This window comes from Polypterus senegalus, chromosome 4 (assembly GCF_016835505.1).
Source record: "Polypterus senegalus isolate Bchr_013 chromosome 4, ASM1683550v1, whole genome shotgun sequence".
Taxonomy (NCBI): Eukaryota; Metazoa; Chordata; class Cladistia; order Polypteriformes; family Polypteridae; genus Polypterus; species Polypterus senegalus.
Genome location: NC_053157.1, coordinates 184,811,820 through 184,832,884, shown reverse-complemented (window position 1 = coordinate 184,832,884; position 21,065 = coordinate 184,811,820). Strand labels below are relative to the sequence as shown.

At 35.4% G+C, this 21,065-nt stretch overlaps 1 protein-coding gene across 2 annotated transcripts in view; it reads right to left on the bottom strand.

Moving 5' to 3' along the window:
• LOC120527864 (protein FAM53A-like) overlaps positions 1–20,854 on the bottom strand; it is a 64,318-nt gene extending 43,464 nt beyond the window's left edge. Inside the window, exons 1-2 of one of the 2 annotated variants that reach the window (XM_039751771.1) lie at positions 20,593–20,854; positions 316–567 (exon numbers count right to left, since the gene is read on the bottom strand). In XM_039751771.1, the coding sequence (XP_039607705.1) occupies positions 316–432 (117 nt within the window). In that variant the 5' untranslated portion in view covers positions 433–567; positions 20,593–20,854. Of the gene's footprint in view, positions 1–315; positions 568–1,607; positions 1,763–20,592 lie in introns of those variants that run through there. The other variant, XM_039751770.1, reaches the window with a different exon arrangement.
• Between the last annotated feature and the right edge of the window lie 211 nt (positions 20,855–21,065).

Here is a 21,065-nt window from a genome sequence, read left to right as displayed (position 1 = left end):
TCAAACTAAAAACCTTTTGAAAACAAACTTGTACTGCTCAACTTTCTTTATTGCTAAAAAGTGTATGGAAAAACCCTCAAAGAGAATTAAGTCACCAGTCTTAATGGATAAAAAAATAAAAGGCAAAACTCTAAACACAAGTTCATATAAAAGGGGGTTTGACTACTTTAAAATGTCACCAGAATAAATGTATTATACATGGAAAATTTGAAACAAGCTCCTGTCTAAGAATTTAAGTTTCACGAAAAGTGAAAGCATGAAAAGCTTTTATAAATCAAAACCTACATATTTAAAGGAAATAAATTATGTATTTACCAGGTTAATGCTGTAAGCTTTGCATGCTAAGTCATCCAAACTCTGGTTCTGCAGTTTTTCAGTTATTAGTGTTACCATTGTTGTAGTCACCCTCTTGCTACTTAGGCCAACAAGCATGGGAGCATTCTTCCTGGTCCACTTTAGTACGTAGCACTGTACATCATAAGAGTTATCATGAGAGTACACTCTGTTACTTAGAAATTTCCATCTGAAATGTGCATACAATTCTTTGTTGTAGATTTGTTTGCATTTCTGTATCAAAAAAAAAAAAAAAAAGCCATTCCTTAGTCACCAAAATGAACATTGTCAGTATATGAACAACAGTATAAAAAATTCACAGTCTTGTAACGAAAATTTCAAGAAATTTTAAGTAGGAACAGAAAATTTATATAAAATACACATTTACAAAAGATACAGGCATTTATATAAAAAAAAAAAGCTGTAAAAGTAAGCCAAGCACTTAAATTATTACAATTACAGCAATATGCAGCTAATGGGAAGTTAGTCCATACATTGTAATTTATCATTTAGGCCTGATCTTAAATTGTTTCACACATGCAACATTGCTCCAAGTTATAAAGCATACAGGGTATATTTGAACAAACAGCAGTTTCACGATACTAGCTAGCATTTGTGTGAACTGTTTACCCAGGATGCTGGAAAGTAACTGTAGTGCATCTGGGGAAGGTACATAAGTGTTCTGCTTTATAATTTGTAACAAAGAAGAAAGGAAAAATAACTGACTTGTCAAGCATTCTCCAACAGTGCTCATCATGAAAGGCAACCAACCAAGGCAAAGTACAAACAAAACAATTATTCATCCCACAGACTCACTAAACTCAATCACTGGATCAACATATAATGAACATTTGATATAGGGTATTTTGAGCATAAAGCTAACAGTCTATGCACTCATTATAATTACAGTTAACAGCACACAATGTACTGAACACGGTAAATTTGAGAATTACTTGCACAAACTACACAAAATACTTTATACTCACTAAAAAGGAAAACTGCACAGAATCATTCTAAAATAGTAACTTAGTACAATTTCTTATTTAAACATCTAGTTTTACGTAAAGACATTGAGACAAGATTGACGAGATGATAAAATTAAACTGGAAAACACTAAAAAGGAAACATTTTAAGCAAAGCTTTAATTCTTTAATGTCGTTAGTATCTTCAATAAGCACTCTGGCAAAGTGAATAAATATGCCACAATATTAACAAACCAACACAGCAATATGTGTAAGCAGAGTTGAGGTTCTTTTCTACATATACACAAGTACCTGCTTTTGACAGCTGTTAAGTATTCCAATGGTGTTGTCTGTCAAAAAGGTCATTCCACGCCTCATTCAGTTTTCTGTTGTCAATAAGGGTTTTCTTCCAAACTAGTTGGTATTGAAGCACAAATTTGGAAAACTGACAAAGCCAAGGTGTACCTATACACTGCACTTCTATCACTAAGAAATTAAAAGATTCTTTTGTGCATGTCTAAACATCATGCTCAATGCATGCAGGTAAGAAACAATTAACTTCTTCCTGCAAGTTAACCATTTTATGTTGCTTAGGGTGCTAAATGGCATTGATTAACTTGTGCTTTTTTGTTTTACATTTTGCACTTACTTTTCTGTCTTTGCATGGCTCATAAATACTGAGGTACACTTGACTAAACAAAATTTCACTAATGTGATTAATTTTCCACTACAGTAGGAACCTACATATTTGAAACCTATAGTATTAAAAATGGTTTAAAATAATTAAAATTACAGGCTCACATAGTGGCACATTAGTCATTACTGCCACCTCGCTTCAATGTATTCAGTTCTGATACTGCCTTTGTCCCCGACCATTTACAGATTGCATCCTCATCTTTATATGGGAGTTTGTTACTCACACCCTAAAGGCGCGAGTACCTAACTGCTGAACTGTTATGAGTGAGTGTGGGTGCATCTGTGAGTGTGCCCTATAACAGAGTGGTGTGATGTCCAGAGTAGTTTTTCTACCCAGCACTGCCATGGAAGGCTCTGCCATTCATAACCAGATTAGTGGAGGCAAAGAATACACACAAAGATCAATCTTTGGCATCGCTGTGGAGAAATTTTGGCCCTCTCTTCTTTACAGAATTGTTTTAATTAAGCCGTAAATTCTAAATAGAGTTTGACTATGAACTGCTCTCTTAAGGTCCTGCAACAATATCTCAATGTGGTTCAAGATAGGACTTTCATTAAGCCACTCAAACTTTTTCAGCTATTCAGAGGTGGAGATGGCTCTTGTCCTTGGATTGCTGTCCTGCTACATAAACCAATTGTGCTTAAGCTCCAAATCACAGACTGTTGACTGGATATTCTTCTTCAGGACTTTGATAGAGAGCTAAATTACAGCTTGCCTCAATTATGGCATGTCCGTCAGGCTGTGAAGCAGCAAAACATCCACACACCATTACACTACCACTACCATGTTTGTGAAAAATTCTCTTCTTATTGTGTAAAGTTGTGTTAGCTTTATACTAGATAATACAAGCCTAACATGTTCCAAAAAGTTCTACATTTGAATCATCAGTCCAAAGAACATTATTCCAAAAGTTTTGTGAATTATAATCAAGGTTTTTTGTAAATGTTGTATGACCCTTTATGTTTCTCAAGTTTTGCAGAGATCTTCACTTTGTAAATCACCCACAGATACCATTTTCGCCCAGAGTATGGTGGAATCATAAGCACAGACATTAAGTCAGCTGAGACAATCCTTGATGATCTCCTTTGATGCTGATGTAGATTGTTCTGGAATTTCCCAAGAGTAATTTTGCAATGTTAGCCACTCCTGGCCGATTCACCACACTTTACTCCATTTGAAGATGATGGCTTCAATGTAGTTTGTTAGACTCCAAAGGTTTTAGAGATTACTTTGTAGCCCTTTCCCAACTAATATATTTCAGTAACTTTTTCTTGTGCCTTGATCAAAAGAAATTCCAGAAGACCAAAGTGCTGCTTGTTGACACCTTTTGGCAAACTTCACATTGCTAAAAATGTTTAATTTAAGTGATGCTCAGATTCAGCAGAGATGGAAAGCAATCAAGATTGGGTGTGTCTAGTCTAATTGTATCAACTGTCATTTAAACTTGATTAATTAGCTAATTGAGTGACTAAGGTGGTAATTATTTTTTCACATTGGTGATTACAAGTGTTGAACTTTTTTCCTTCAATTAATCAAATAGTTTTTAGTCAAAATATGTGTTGTGCTTACTCAGGATGTCTTCTTGTAGTATACAAAATGTTAGATCAGAAACAAGTGTTATGAATGAGCAAAAACAGAGGAATATCTGTGTGACCCTCAAGACAAACAAGTTCCATTCTTGACGTTGTTCAAAACCCAGTTTTGTATGCAAGAAAATGTCCAAAAATCCACAACTAACAGATTGATCCCTCAGCACAGACCTTCCCTTCTCCAAACAGCTATTCTCCCCGAAACTACACAGTTGTCATGTTTACTTAAGAGACTGGGAATATTTCTATTGTTCAGGTTAACAGCCAGCTGACAATCAAGCTTCTTACCTGTGAGAGAGATAATTACACAGATGCACACTGAAGATACATTCAGTACAACTGCTTGCATGTTTCACTCATAAAAAATGGATATGGAAGTCAGTAAATGAAAAGTTAAAAAAAAAAAGTAGGGGTTCATGTTCATTCATATTTGCCCTCTGCACATGCATATTTTGTATTTATATAGTTATTCATATAATAAACACACACACACCAATCGGGCAAATGTCAAGAAAGTAAACTCTAGATACAAACTTTCTCTAAATCACGAAGTATGTATAAATGTACCATTTGTCAAAACAGGTGATTCAAAGAGAGAGATTGGGCAAAATAATAAAATAAACGTAACATTACAGACCATCAAGGAATTACTAGTACATCTTCATTTGATAAAAAGCAAGTCCAACTAAATTTCTGGGATCATTAAGAATGCGACCACTGTGAAAAGAGCTAGGGAAATTTTGGTAAGGGTACATAATGCAGGTTTTGCTGTCTTTAAAGACCAAATGGACAAATAAAAATTTGATGCAACAACAGGAAGCAATATGAAATATGAATGATTTAGGAATTTGGACTTCAAACCCTGAAGTTGCGAGTTCAAATCCTGCTACTAAGAGTACATTTAGTGGTTAACACATCTGTTATTTAATGTGGGCAACACTACAGAAGTACACTAGTATAAGTGTTACCTACACAAGACAACAATATGTTAAGTAATTAAAAAATGACAGGCAATTTTTGCTTCATCTTATACTTAAATTATGGACATTTTATAGTACAAGATAAACTTTAGTATATATGTTAGCATATTTTTAGTATATTTTTGGTATATTTTAGTATTTGTGACAGTTTTTTAGATTATGAAGAGTCTTAATATTGGGACTCAATGGCCTCAACCAATTTGTTAGTACAGCTACACTTACTTCTGACCAGATTTTATTAAACATACCAATTTAATACCCAGAAGAGAAAGCAAATCGTAGCAGTGAGGTATACTTTAAAATGAAACCAACTCTTACTAAATCCAAACCAGGAGTAGTTTTAAATAAGATAAAGTTCAAATATAGTACGTTAGAAATTAAAACTCTACATTCCAAGAGAAAACGATAGAAGCATACCAATTTCCTGACCAGAATAAAAGATATGGACATGAACAGGTTGGCCTGTGGCCAATTCCTTCTTTGTGCTGTCAGATAAACTTCATAAATGCATTCAGTAAATGTTTTTGTCAAAGTCTCTTTTTTTTTTAAGTTTACTCTGGTGCCCCACATATTGCCCTACAAACATCTGGAGAGACTTAAAATGAACAAATTTAGTAATTTTTAAAGCTTTTACAAAAAAAAAAAAAAAAAAGATAAAGTACTAGGGCAGGCAAGACATTTTCCTAAATTTAGAGAAAGTACTTAACACTTGAACCCAATTTCGCAATGCAAATATGCTGTACGTTGGTGAAGAAATAACTGACTTTAGAAATATCAAATGTAACTCATAAAAAAAAATCTTGCAACAAGACTTTTCCTGGCGACGAGACTGGGCCTTTGGAAGAGAGACAGAGAAAGACTTTCACGTCCCGTGAGACAGACAAGTCACATCATACTTACAACCTTTGGAAGCAAGTCCTGTGATACACATGCAGAGCAGGTTTAGAGATAATGGAAGCAGAAAAATGCGAAAGTCTCAAAAAAATGAGTAAAGATTGCATTAGCGCAAAAAAAACCCAGAAAATATTACTCGGTGAAATAACAGACCAGAGAAAAGAGATCGCAGAGTGTTTGAGGATGTCTGTGGGACAAGAGAGACAAAGGCAGTGAGGCAAAAGGACAGGTGCTGAACAGGCTTTTAATCGTTCAAAGCACAGCACAAAATGCAGATCATGTGGCACGGCAGCAGCAGCAATCCAGCAGCTGATCGAGCAAAGAGGAGGTAAAAAAAAAAAAAAAAAAAAGGTTGTTTTCTTTTGTATCACTGTTTAAGAGGGGTTTTGAAGGAGCGACTGTGTCTTCTTGGAGTGCATTCAGCCCACCTTTTCACAAGGGTGCGTAGCGCAGGCGGGGGGGTGGGGTAGACAAGCAGAGTACAGATCACGCAGCACGGAAACAGCAGCTGATCAAGCAAAGAGGATGTTAAAAACTTTGTTTCCCATTGTATTACTGTTTAAGAGGGCTTTTGGAGAAGCAGCCGCGTCTCTTTGGGATGCGTTCAGCCACCCTCTTCACAATGGTGCATAGCACTGGGGGCGGGGGGGGTTGGTGAGCGAAGCGAGCAGTCTTGAAGTCTTTTATTTACTAGGGGCTCTGCTTCCTGCTTGCTTCGCTCGCCAACCCCCGGGTCTGTTTAACATGATATACTATTTAAAGAGATTGTTTTTATCATTTCATTCACTTTTTATTTCTTGATATTTGCAAGTAATAAAGCTGTAGTGAATGAATTATGCCCTTTTAAGCCAGCTGCTGCTTGTGCTGTGCTGCGTGGTCTGAATGTTGCACTGCACGATCAATCATTTAAAAGCCTGTACAGCTGCTGCTTGTGCCATGCTGCGTGATCTGCATGTCGTGCTGCGCGCCGATCATTTTAAACCCTGTACAGCTGCTTTCCTGTATTCTCACTTCTTTGCCTCGTGGGATCTTAAGGTGTCTCAGAGAATTTATTTTTTTCAATAGGCCATGACGTGCAAGTAGTCTCGCGGAACTTCTAATCGTCTTCCGAGAAGATCACGTCTCGTCCCAAGTATTTTTTATTACAATAGAGAGACAAATTTTAATTCACTTAACACTAGGACATGAAAGTCTGCCGCTGTTGTGAAAAAAAATTTTGACTTTCAAAATATTTGATTTTTCATTAAGGAGTTTAACTTACACTAACAAATCCTTATGATGTAACTCTATATCTAAAGTTTTTGTCCACTGTCTCTTAAATTTACAAATATCAGCAATTTATTAAGAAACCTGTGCACAGAAAAAAGCCTTTAAAAGCATACCTTCAGGAAAAGAAAAAAAAAAAACTTGCCTCATCCATATCCTCAACCCATTTCACTGCAAAAACTAGACAAAGACTGCTATAAACAAATGACCTTGTCAATATGTATGAAATCATATTAAGAATCATTAATTCTACAGTGTGTGTGATTCAACAAGAAAAACTACATGGCCAAAAGCTTAGCTTACTTAAAACTATATTGAAAACAGTGTAATCGTATTTAAATCCTGAATGTATTTATTTATTTCACCCTGGTTAACAAATAAGGTGATTTTATAAGTTTTGCTATGAAATTTGGCAGACCCATGGGATGTGTAGGAAAACAAATGTAGCAAACGTTTTAGCAATAAACTACGAACAAGATCTTTAAAGTAGTATATCTTACGTTTGATGAGCATCCTACTGTAGAAATATTAAAATCATGAAATCACATGTACCACACAACATAGCCATACAAGTTTTAAGAGTCTAAAATAATCTTACAGCTGGACAGACCTGATCATTTTAATATGTAACTAGCAAAATACCCGCGCTTCGCAGCGTAGAAGTAGTGTGTTAAAGAAGCAATGAAAAAGAAAAGGAAACATTTTGAAAATAACGTAACCTGATTGTCAATGTAATTGTTTTGTCACTGTTGTGAGTGATGAGTGTTGTTGTCATATATATATTTTTAAACACACACACACACAAATATATATATATATATATATATATATATATATAACATACACATACACACATACATATCTATACATAAAAACATATATACATATATATATCTACATACATACACACACATACATACACACACACATATATAAACATATATATACATATACATACATATCTACATATATACACACACAGCTATTTCGTATCAGTGCAATACGCTGTTTGTTAAAACGGTTGACTCCCGCTCTTACTGCAATAACAAATCAAATCATGCAGTTGTCTTTGCTCATATGTCTTTTTAGAGCTGGACGCCTGGCATCTTTTTTTGGCCACAAGTTAGTTTCTGTTTGGTGTGAGGTTCTGTGTTGTGGAGATTCTCAGGATGGATTGCAGGTGCTCATCAGTGAGGCGACTCCTGTGTGCTGTTTTGTTAGTCTTTATCACTGAGAAGAGCTTCTCACACAAATATGTGCTACCAAACATGCACAAGGTTCGAGCCGCATGTAGACGGACTTTTTTTGTTCTTCAAAGTCACCAAAGCGCCGTGCAAACTCAATGCGCAATAACTATAGCTTCGCAATAACTTGCAGCATCATAAGGTAGACTTGATTAATGCGGTAAGTGTTCGGCAAGGCAGCTGAAGCGCTGCATTATGGGATCTGTAGTTTATTGTGTTACCAGCGCTTCATATACCCGGCCATTAATAACAATAATACAGTATATAAAATGATCTCGGGCGGATATAATTACACGCCGGGCCGGATGTGGCCCGTGGCCCTTGAGTTTGACACATATGGACTAAATAGAACTTGAAAAGATATATTTTTTCTAATGTGATCGCGCAATTCAGATAGAGTTGACGCGCACTACAGCCTGCATGCCTCAATAAGTCATCCTCCCCTCGCTCTTACTTTTCTACCGTTCATCTAATTGAATACACTGAGTATGGCTTTACCAAAACAATCATTGATGGCGAATAAAGTATCCATTATTCGAGTATGTAGAGCGGGATATATATATACATATATATATACCCGCATCGCAGCGAGAAGTAGTGTGTTAAAAAGGTAGAAAAGAAAAGGGAACATTTTAAAAATAACGTAACATGACTGTCAATATACAGTATTTGTTTTGTGAGTGTTACTGAGTGTTGCTGTCATCAAGGATTTGATTATCATTATTTCTTTCAATCAGGTTCGTATTTGTAGGATGTGTTGTGTTCAAGTTACATTCCGTGTTTGTCAATCGTTGTAAAGATGACAGGTTTCATTCATCGATTCGCTTCTTACTGCATCAATAAACAGCTCATCTTCTTCTTTATCTGAGACCTGACACACTGCATGCACAGGTTTTTTTTTACACTGTCTTCCTTTAGCGGGACATTGACTTTTTCCACCGTGTGCTTTGTTTCCACAGTAGCTGCATTTATGAATATGCTTATCAGACGCTTCATATTTTTGCTGCCTTTTCAATTGTGTAATTCGGTTTTGTTCAGCTCTTTGGAACTGTTGCTTTTATCTGTGCACGCGCCAGTTCACGTGAGCCACTCGGTGTACTTGCATCGAAGGTTCCCAGCTGTGATGGTGCCATCTTGTGCTATGTACATAGCTTTATTTAATGTTACCTTAGTCCTGGCACTTAAAACTTTCTCTCGCAGTTTCGCGGAGTTTGTGTCAAACACCACCCTGACCATCTCATCTTCCTCTCCATAAGCACAGTCCTTCACCCGTGAATATTTACCCGTGGCAGTTTGCTATTGGATTGCCGCTGACGGACGGCCTTATATGGGCAGGCACTAAATTACAAACGCCAGCGCAGCCTGTCTATGAACTTAATTTAAAGTGTAGGTTTACATCGTGCTTTGTTTCCGAAGTAGCAGAACTCATGAATATGGTTGTATATGTCACTCGCCGCTTCTTATTGTTTCGCTGCCTTCTCAATTATATAATGCATGTTTTCTTGAGCGCTTTTTTGAGGTCTTCCTGGTTTTCTATGTACTGCGTGATTACGTGGAAGGCGTGATGATGTCACACGAAACTCCGCCCCCACGGCGTTGAAGCTCCTCTCCATTACAGTAAATGGAGAAAAACTGCTTCCAGTTATGACCATTACGCGTAGAATTTCGATATAAAACCTGCCCAACTTTTGTAAGGAAGCTGTAAGGAATGAACCTGCCAAATTTCAGCCTTCCACCCACACGGGAAGTTGGAGAATTAGTGATGAGTCAGTGAGTGAGCGAGTGAGTGAGATAGTATAGTATAGATAAATACATTCAAAAAGCATGATACATGCACTACAATATCAATGCTACAGTCCCTGACAAAAGTCTTGTCGCTTGTGTACAAATTGACCTGAAGTGCCGCTAAAATATATTTCTAATCAAGATTTTGTTACAAGAAATGGGTCATTTTAATCCCATCAGCTTTTGTAATGTTTCAGTGAAAAACAAAACTGACAAAAAGTATTCTAATTTTCACAGCTTGGTAAAGCCCATTAAGTCAATTTTTGGCAAGACATAAGTGTTGTCGCCTTGTCATATGAGCTTCACCTGTGACTAATAATGGATCAATTAGGTCTCAGGTGTGTATAAAAAGAACCCCAGTACACTAGACCTTCACATCAACTGCAACTAGACCTCTGCAAATATGCCTAAGATTCACCCTGAGACTAAAGTTTTGATTATCAAGAGGCTGAAGACCAAATCCACTGCTGATGTGGCAAACACCTTCAATGTGTCTCAGCGTCAAGTTCAGAGGATAAAAAAAAAGATTTGAAGAGACTGGAGACATTTTTGACAAGCCCAAGTCAGGAAGACCCCGCAAGACAACTGCTCGAGAGGACCATTTGTTGGCTCGAAAATCCAAGGCAAGCCCATTTCCACTGCAGCAGAGCCCCACGAGACCTGGTCACCTGAAGTCCCTGTGTCAACCAGAACAGTTTGTCGGATTCTGTCTCAAAATGGCCTCCATGGTCAAATCAGTGCCCATAAGCCAGCACTAAACAAAAGACAATTGAAAAACCATGTGGCATTTGCCAAGGCCCACAGCCTGCTAAAAGGATGGACACTGGAAAAGTGGCAGAAGGTGGATTTTTCAGATGAATGTTCTGTTGAATTACACCACAGTCACCGCAAATATTGCAGGAGACCTACTGGAACCCGCATGGAGCCGAGATTTACCCAGAAAACAGTGAAGTTTGGTGGAGGCAAAATCATGGTCTGGGGTTACATCCAGTATGGGGGTATGCGAGGGATCTGCAGGGTGGAAGGCAAAATCAATAGTCTAAAATACCAAGAAATCTTAGCTACCTCTTATATTCCCAACCATAAAAAAGGCCAAATTCTGCAGCAGGATGGTGCTCCATCGCATACTTCCATCTCCACATCAAAGTTCCTTAAAGCGAAGAAGATCAAGATGCTCCAGGATTGGCCAGCCCACTCACCAGACATGAACATCATTGAGCATATGTGGGGTAGGATGAAAGAGGAAGCATGGAAGACGAAACCAAAGAATAGTGATGAACTCTGGGAGGCATGCACGACTGTTTTCTTTGCTATTCCTGATGACTTCATCAATAAATTGTATGAATCCTTGCCAAAACGCATGGTTGCTGTCCTTCAAGCTCATGGAAGTCATACAAGATATTACATTTGGATCTCACAGCACCACTACTTCATTTGCTGACATATTTTTGGATTTGCAGTAAAGTTGTTCATTTTCTGTATAGGCGACAAAACTTTTCTCTTGCCCAAATTTAAACTTTCTGTCTTGATTAAATGATAAATCTTTTTTCAGTGAAACTAATTTATTTCAGTGCATTAAACATCATTTGGGAGGGCTTTAGCTTTTCATATGAGCTATTTCTAACACCAGTTGAAAAATTAAAAGTCAGGTTAATCAGGGGTTTCTACAAAATAGAGAAGCGACAAGACTTTTGTCAGGGACTGTACAGTGCATTAACAAATCACTCTAATCAACAGAGCAAATGAAGGGCATTTCAAACAATGTGCTATTGCCTTAAACTAACCAAATTGGTCTTTTAGGAACAGCAAAAAAAAAAAAACACAGTACACAAGTTACTTACAAAATCACATTAAAAGCAGTCCAGCATTTTTACCAGGAAGACAGAGTAATTCCAAAAATTTCCAAGTTTGGCATTTTGCGAAAACAATGCTACAAAATTGCTGGGTAAAGAACAAGACATCACAGTGTGCTTTTTTGATGCTATTATATTTATGCTAATTAATCAAACAAAAGATTGGAGAGTTAAATGTCTTGCTAAGTTGTCAAGCACATCCTTTTTCTAGGCAATGTCTCTGAACCAGTTATGTGCTACACATTTTTATAGTATACATATACTTAATCTTTACAAGAATTCGTATGTCTTGTTACAAACTATTACCTCACCAACTGTATAAAAAAAAAAACAATTTTTCAAAAACAAATTAAAATCATTAAAATTTTAATTTAAAAGAAACTCAATTTGAAGCACATGAATGAAATGAAATCACAGACACCAAATAGATATCAAAATGAGGCATCTAAAAAGATAAGCAAATTGAAAAATAATTAAATATAATTGTGCTTCAAAACCCACCCACTTTCTTTGATTTTTTTCCAAAATCAATTACTATGCCAATTAGGTGCCTGGTACTTTATATAAAAAAAAAAAAACAAATGGTGTCTCTTGACTAAATAGTAAAAACACATGTTGCTATCAAGATGTACTCATGAGCCAGGGTCTGCAAGAATATACTCCTTATGCACTTCAGAAATAGGCACCACAAGTCAAAATTAGAATAAAGCTGGCTTAACTATTTATTTCAATTGTCCTTCACCCTGAGTAACCAAAGGATCAATGACTGGTTCACTAGAAAGTCAGGTACATGGCATTTATAAACATTACAAAAAATGAAACTAGCAGAGCAATTTTAGTTCAATATCACTACAAGTGCAATGTCATTTGTATGGCTTTCAGAGAGTTTGTCTGGTTTTTAAGTTTTACACTAATTCACTAGTTCATTTTGACATTGTACCTTCAAATGTAAAATTCATTTCTTACAATGACACATTTTGAACACATCTGAGCAATGTGCTTTCTACCACAGTTTCTCTCTTTAATTTACAATTGTATTACCCATAAAGTTCAGGCAGCTGTGTTCATTAGACTGCTAGTGTCTAGCTTTGAAACTTATTTAAATGTTATCTTTTTTGTTCTAATCTTATAAACTTGCTTGTTGATTTTGTATGTTCCTGCTGAACATGTATAATGACTTTTTGTAAATTAAAGGCATCAGTGCTTGTTACACAATGACGCAGAAGTATGCTGTAGCTACAAGCAACTACAATGGCTTGATCAAAAATTCTTAATCAAAACCTTTTCTATGAGCCTCATGCCTCTACTGGGCACAACTCGTAGATTGGGACCCACTGTACCAAGTGCATGTTCCTGTGATGAATTAAGGTACCCTAAATAAAATATGAATACAATTTTTCTGAAAGAGATAAGGAGATAAGATGACAATATCAAAAAATACTTCAGTACTACATATCATTCAGAATTCAAAATTTAAGAGATTCACCCTCCACTTCTAGCAAGTTTATTCACTTCAGAATCATTTGAGAAAAACTGGAATGCCCAAAGTAAAACCCACTCAGACATTTAAGCATTCTAGAAAGTTAAATTCTGCATATTAAAACCTCTGAATACATTCTTCATATATGAGGATATCAGTCAGTCTTCAAATTAAAAAAGTTACAACCAAGTCTGAAGCTGGACACACTTGAAAATCTACCTATAACCAGTACAACCTTATTTCCAAAAAAGTTAGGATATGTAAAAATGTAAATAAAAACAGAATGTGACCATTTGCAAAATCATGTAAATCCTATATTTAACTTAAAATTGTACAAAGCCAGCATATGAAATGTTGAAACTGATTTTCTTTTTTTAAATATATAGGTTCATTCTGAATTTGATGCCAGCATGATGCCAACATGTTTCAAAAAAGTTGGGACAGGGGCATGCTTACCATTGTGTTGCAGCACCTCTTTGGGAACTGAGACGACCAATCACTGTAGTTCCGAAAGTGAAATGTTTCCCTATTCTTGGCTTAAATAGGAGTTCAGCTGCTCAACAGTTCTATTCTAATACAAGGAGAATGTAGTTTGCCATCATCTTGTAGAAATATGTGAGGCTTTCCTTGAAAAAGATGTTGCCTTGATGGTAACATATGTTGTTCCAAAAGCATTTATACTCTGCATTAATGGCGTCTTCCCAAATGTGCAAGCCAATTATGCCATGTGCACTAAAGCATAACAAGCTGGACAGTAATTCTACTCTTTAGCCTGAAGGATGTGGTGTCCATGTGGTCATGATTTGTCAGACCAGAGGATAGTTTTTGACTTTGCCTCAGTCCATCTTAAATGAGCTCAGGAACAGAGAAGGAAGCAATGTTTCTGGATCATATTTATATATGGTTTCTTATGTGCATGGTAGAGTTTTAACTTACATTTGATGATGCAGAGACAAACTCACAGACAATTATTTTCAGATGAGTTTCTGAGCTCATGCAGTGATTTCCACTATGAAATTGTCTTGTTTTAACGCAGTGCTGCCTGCAGGTCCAAAGATCACAGACCTCCAATATTGGTTTATAAATTTGTCCTTTGCATATAAAGATTTCTTTGGATTCTCCGAATCTTTTAATATTATGGACTGTAAATAACAAAATTCACCAATTCATTGCAATTTTACATTGTGGAGTGTTATTCTTAAAATTGTTAAAGTATTTGACTGTCTTTACAGTGTGGTGAACGTCTCCCCATCTTTGCTTCAAGAGAGACTCTGCTTTTTCTGGGATGATCTTTTTATACTCCTGCTACTGTCCTTTTGTACCAAATTAGACCTAATTAGATGCGAGATGTTCCACCAGGTTGTTTTTATTTTTTTTAGCACTACATGACTTTTCCAGTCCTTTGCTGCCTTTCTCCCAACTTTTCTAAAATGTGTTTGTTTGCATCAAATTCGGAATGTGCAAATATTTTCATAAAACAATTTCAACATTTACTACATTGTCTTTGTTCTATTTTCAGTTTAACAAGGATTTGAATTATATCAAAATTGTTGCATTCTGTTTTTATTCACATTTTATAGAGCATCCCAGCTTTTTTGGAAACTGCATTGTACAAACCTGAACAGAATTAATACAAAATTCAAACTTTGTCCTATTTGGCAAAGAAGCAGGAAAGGTGATTAACTATGCCATAAGCAATATACCTTACCACTAACTAGGTTATAGGATTTTCTTTCATGGGTCTCAAACCTATATTTACTGTGGCTGTGTCATTTCTTATTTGTTATGTGGGAACACTTACAATAATACTTGCAGAACAACAGATGGCATATATTGAAAATATATTCAATTTTTTAATTTTGACTCACACAGCTCTTATACGGATCATGTCAGGACACAAAAAAAAATGTAAAAAACTCATTACATAACTACCAGCACACTGACTACACTGTCATTATAAAATTGTGTGTATGGTTGAGACATCTTAAACAGTTGAATAAAATATGAAAAAGTGAATGCTACTGCAATCTTTACAATACAAAACGCATCTTATTTATATAAAAAAAAAAAACAACATTTTTTGTTTAATCTAATTCAAGGAATTACAGATGGTTTTTAATGCAGTTTAGTACTCCAAGTCTACAGTTCACACCCAAAATTCAATATGCACAATAAACCGTAAATCACCAAAGAATGTGCTCTGCTTTGACTGAACATTACAGCTTGTTACTCCTTACACAAATCTGTTAAGTACAACTACTTAATTTTAATTACAAAGACTTAAACATTAAACAAAATGAAATTTAATCATAATAAAAAAAACAGAATACCATTCTCATCTTCTATATTCAGAGATTTTCAGGGATCAAACTCTGAAAATAGGAATTGCATATTTTTAAGATTGTAAAGCAGAAACCAAACTGAAAACGGTTATATAGAAAAATCACACGCTAAAAACTTCACAATTTAATGAGAACTATTACCGTTTTATTAATCAGACTGTCAGTGTCTGTAGCAAATTTTAAACCTTTTTTAGATTTATTCATTTACTAATAATTCCTACCCAAAGACTTGACTTGGATAACAAGCCAGAAAACTTCAAAATAAAAACAATGTCTTAAAATGTTGACCCATGGTTTGCTCAGACTAATATGAGTTAAGTGTTACTGCATAAATGAGCTACTGCCTTTTGTTTTCTTTCTCATGGTTGCCACCAGATTGCAATCACAAGACTGTGAACTCAGCTGTGAAATGAAGATACCACAGACAAGTTTTAGTGCTAAAAATGGTAAAAATAAAAGTTTAACTGCTAATATAACCAAAACATATACAGTACAAACACCCTTTACTAACAAGGATAGGCTTATTACTTTATTAGTTTAGCTATTATGCCACCAAATTAGCAAGATCACATACGGAACATATTGGAAACCTCAGCTCTAAACAGATCAAAGCATAAAAAGGGCTTCAAACATTTTGTCTTGAGACTTAAATTCTTAGCAAATGCCAGAAAGGTAAAATGTTAATGTGAGAAACAACATCTTTACTTTTCGCACTGAAGACTTACATTTGTGTGTTTTTGTTTTAATTCAAAAAAATCATTTGCAAGACTCCACTTTATACTAAGACACACAGCTGGGCATTGGGGGGAAAAAAAAAAACACAACAAAAGATATTGCAATAACCTGATCAATATGTGCAATATGAACAACAAGAGCAAAGGTGACTTTAGCTATTGCACAGATCCTCGGCAAAGCTTTTCGCTTTAATGCTAAGTAATATCCCAAATGCCTTTATGTAAATCATTTTTAACAATAAAACAATTTACCAACTATTCACACAGGTAAATTTTCCAAAGTCACACACAAACTACTGTAGGTGCTTGAACTCCAAATGCAAATGCTCCAATGGGTGGAAAATAAAATTAAAGCAATAGACTGACTTATTAAACTGAAATTTAGTCCTATGATGTAATTTTTTTCTTTACAAAAATATATTTAAAAAAACACACGGGTGCTAACATTAAAACAGAATTTTTCATCTACAAATCTGACAGTTTCAAGATAAATTGGAAAATTATAGCTGCTGGTGTCTTCGTACATAATATTTTTATTATGTCAAAACCACTACAACTCTGAATAACTAACAGCAGACTGCACTATTTGTTTTCCAAATAAAATCATGGAAATACATAAAGGGAAGCATTCTGCATTATGAAGCATTTAGATGTGGTGCAAGTAGCAATCAATAAAAATAACCGAAGCACAGGCACCTCAATTAGTGTAACAAACTGAAAAAACAGGATCATGCATTTCTAAACATGTCCATTTGTCTTCAGCTCAACACACTCTAATGGAAAACATCACACATTTATGAATATGAAACAAGAATCTTTACCAGAGAGCATAATGGGCAATAAACTTTATTAGCTAAACATTTACTACTACATTAAGCATTAAATCAATTTACAACCCTACTTAATGCAACACTGCAAGTTACAAATCTAGAAAAAACATTCAAGTTTAAGCAATTGTGCCTAGGAATGCATGTGATGGCACTGAATTTAATTTTTGCTCTCTAAAACTGAATGTGCAAAGCTACATTCAATAAACTTGAAATACATATGCTGCTACAACATTTTTATTGCGACTTGCTTCATCTTTAAAAACAGCTTTCTTTGAGGTCTTTATTTCTCTGTGTATTAGCAGTGCACAAGACAGATTTTAATGTTTTTCTACACTTATATGCGTAGCATTTCAAGACCTAACACACTAGTGAATATACACAAAGTTAAAAGACAAATGGACCTTTTAAACCATTTCTATAATTCACTGGCACAAATCGGTTAAAGTGTTACCTGCATAATATGTTATCATTAACGACTAAGTAAAAATACAAAGAAGAGTGTGTACTTTCCTTAAGTTATCGTAAATCAAAAAATATTCAAAACATTCTGTGCAGACTGGTCTGTGCATTTTGCATTTGGACTGAACTAGCACACTATTTGTTGGAATAGACAGCTGCCAAAGTTTACTTTGAAAAAATTACCCAAATTACTTGATTCAACAGGCTACAAAAGTTAAGACAAAGATGTGCATCCAATTGGTGCACATTTTCCAGACTGGAACCTTGAGGGAAACTAAGGAGGCTCCTAGGTTAGACTGGAAAGTTGCTTAATTAAGAAAGACACTGAAGCCATGGAAACAAAACAAGCTGTCATTCTTCAAAATGAGAGCCATGATCAAATTTCTCCAAGGAAGAAAAAAAGAATGTGTGGGTTAACAAAGCCTCTCTTTTCTCATGTGAATGAATCATTAAGTAAAGTCAATAAACAGCTCTCTGGTACAACTCAAAATAATGCAAGTTTAAGGTTAACAATTTAGGTAAACATGACGAAGACACTAAAAATTACTTAACCAAAGAGAGCAAAAATCTAATTGTATGATATCATTAAAACTCAAAAGGAACCTTGCAAAACAAATAAGGTGCCAGCCCCAAAATATCAGTTTTTAAAAATGTTTGAGGATATAAAGTGCATAGAGAACTGCATTGCGTTTACCTTAATCATTAATCAAGCTGTAACAGCCACATATTGATGCAAATTCTCATGTTCTAAAAATATTGCTGGCAGTTACATAATTAAGACTCCCCTAGATGTGCAGAAGGGTGGAAGACAGCCTTTTTAGTTTCCTTTGTGCAAGAACATATATATCCTCAAAACAGCAGATAAAATTGAATATCAGCAATGGAATTCAAGTCAGGGATGCACCCAGTTAATTATAAATCTCTGCACCTAAAATAACTACAGGGGGGTGAGGAAATAAGAATTTAAATTAATCCAATAATTAATTCAATGATAATGCAGCATCTGTTAAAAATTCTAAATCTCATTAAAAATCACAATCTATATGTGTGACTAATTAAAAAGACATTTAATACAACCACAGCAGACTGAAAATAAAGCTCCCCCCATTATTCACATACTACACCAGAAATGTAAATTTTAACTTCCCCCCCATTATTCACATACTACACCAGAAATGTAAATTTTAACTTGTGATTTTCTTGACAAACACTAAAATATAGCAAAAATACTGATTTTCTTGTGTGTTAATATGCTCTGAGAAAAGTTGTGTGTGATTAGAGAACAAGATAAAAGGCAAAATATCTATGACTGAAGTTTGAGGATTTATTTTAATCATTCAATATGCTTTATCAACTACAACATAGAGAAAAACTCTAATAAACAACCAGAGGACCTCTTTGAGAAAGGGAGGATTAGATTTTAAACAGATGATCTAAGCAGAACACAGCATAGACCTGAGGGCAAGTCAATTTCATGAAGCCTTCAGCATTCCACTGAAGTAGTAGCTTAAAATGTTACTCACATACCTTAAAGGATAGCAACACAGTCAATCACCACTTCTAAGGCATGTTCAAATGATCACGGAAACAAAACCGCCTCAATAGCTATACTTGTATGTAGGTCAATCCTCGGGCCTACTGCTAACACCACAAGACAAACAGTAGATACTGGCAGCCTGCATCAAAATGATTTTTCCACAAGCAGGACAAAAAAAATTATTGAAAATGACTTCCAAGAGAATTGAAAACAAGAACCAATGTTGTCCCAAATGATATGAACATGGAAGTTACAAATATTTAGCTTTTTTTTTTTTTTTTACATCCTTTCTACAGGCCTTACAGTTTAATCTATTTTTCTCCATTTATGTAAAAGATATGGTGATAACAGAGGGCTATAGGAACAGTATTATATTAAATAGATACATAAATTGAGAAATAATGCATATATTTTATATGAATACACATATACACACATTAAAGAATCCTTTGAGTAAAGATTTTTAACATTGCAGCATTTGATTTAAGGTTTACAGTTTTGTTTATTCAAATTGGATTGTTAACTGTTTCAGTTTTACTTGTTAATCTATGAAACATTACTAGCATGTGTATATGCAGATAAATAAAACTATATTTATTAGAAATTCAGCTGAAAGCCATTCTTACCTTTAAATTGGAGAAAAATAAATTCCCTATGCAACAGATGCACTGATACTGTATATCTTACCTCATCATGAATCAAAATATACCAACACAAACGTAATTTTAAATACAAATGACAACGGTTAAAATATTATGATGAAACCCTTTCAGCAACTCTCTGTAATATCACTGTGGCAGATCTCTTAAATTACTAAATGCAACGTAAAATGACTAAGGAAGGCCAAATTGGAACTGGCAAATGCAGCAGATAAATCAAAATAAAAAGAAATCTAATCGGAGCAGTTGGTAATGAAAAAAAAAAACTGCATTCGCTGGTTCTATTTAATCATTTTCCAACATTGCATAGAATATGGAATGCATAAATAAACTGTGAAGCAATTGGAAACATTTCATTGGCTACTACCTGCATCACAAAACAGAGAAACCCATTTTCATCCAGTAATGGTTGTGGAAAAATAGATCTAAGCAGCGAGTATAAACCTATGCTTATAAAGCATGTACTGTAGTATTTAACCATTCCATTGAGCTATAATCTGCTATATCAGATAATGCCCGTTTTGGTTCTCCGAGGTATCGCCAAGAATGTGCATGCGCTTTCATCCCAAAAAAAAAAAAAAATCATCAGTTTACAAAAAGACCACATTTAAGGGGAAAAACGGTGGCACGTACCATTATAGCATCACCCCTCTACTGACAAAAACAACATTTTCCTTAGTCTTGCCAGCCTTAATGTCTTATGACAGCCATATTTGCGCCACTTTGTTTTGTTGCACATCTCTCTACTAATTGACACCTTTTAAAGGCAACACAAAATAAACAGAATAATGAACATGCAAGTCCATCTATTGTCACAAAAATAACACCCAGAAAATCGGAACCACCATGCCTTTTCACAATAACAGATACACATACTAAAATACATGCAGATGTACACAAACGCAAAGAAGCGGGACAAGGAAAATTGTATTTAAAAAACATCCTTACCTACGATGGGGATGAGGCAGAAATCCTTGTTCTGCCCCCCGAGGCTTTGTTTCTTAATATTTACAACATTTTCTTCTCGGGCCGCACTCACACCACAATAAACATCCTACATAACCCACACCGATATACGCCACTACTGTTGGACGCGTTAAGAGTGTTAATAGCTACGCCGCAACGTTTCATGACACCTGTGCTAAAAACGCCGATTGCTTTCCGACAGAGCTTATGAAAAATAACAACACGCGAATGAATGTGCAGTCGATATGCAAATGGTATAGAGCGGCCCTGCCTCTATTGGCTGTCGATTGGTCAAGTTGTCAGGCGTCACATACTCACTGTACCGTCGGATTGGCCAGATCTATCGTCCAATTTACAGGGTTTCAGTTACCATTTTCACTTACAGCTTTCAGCCCTTTAACACCCCCGCCCCTTAAACACGCGCAGACAAACCACAAATAAATCTACGTATTTCC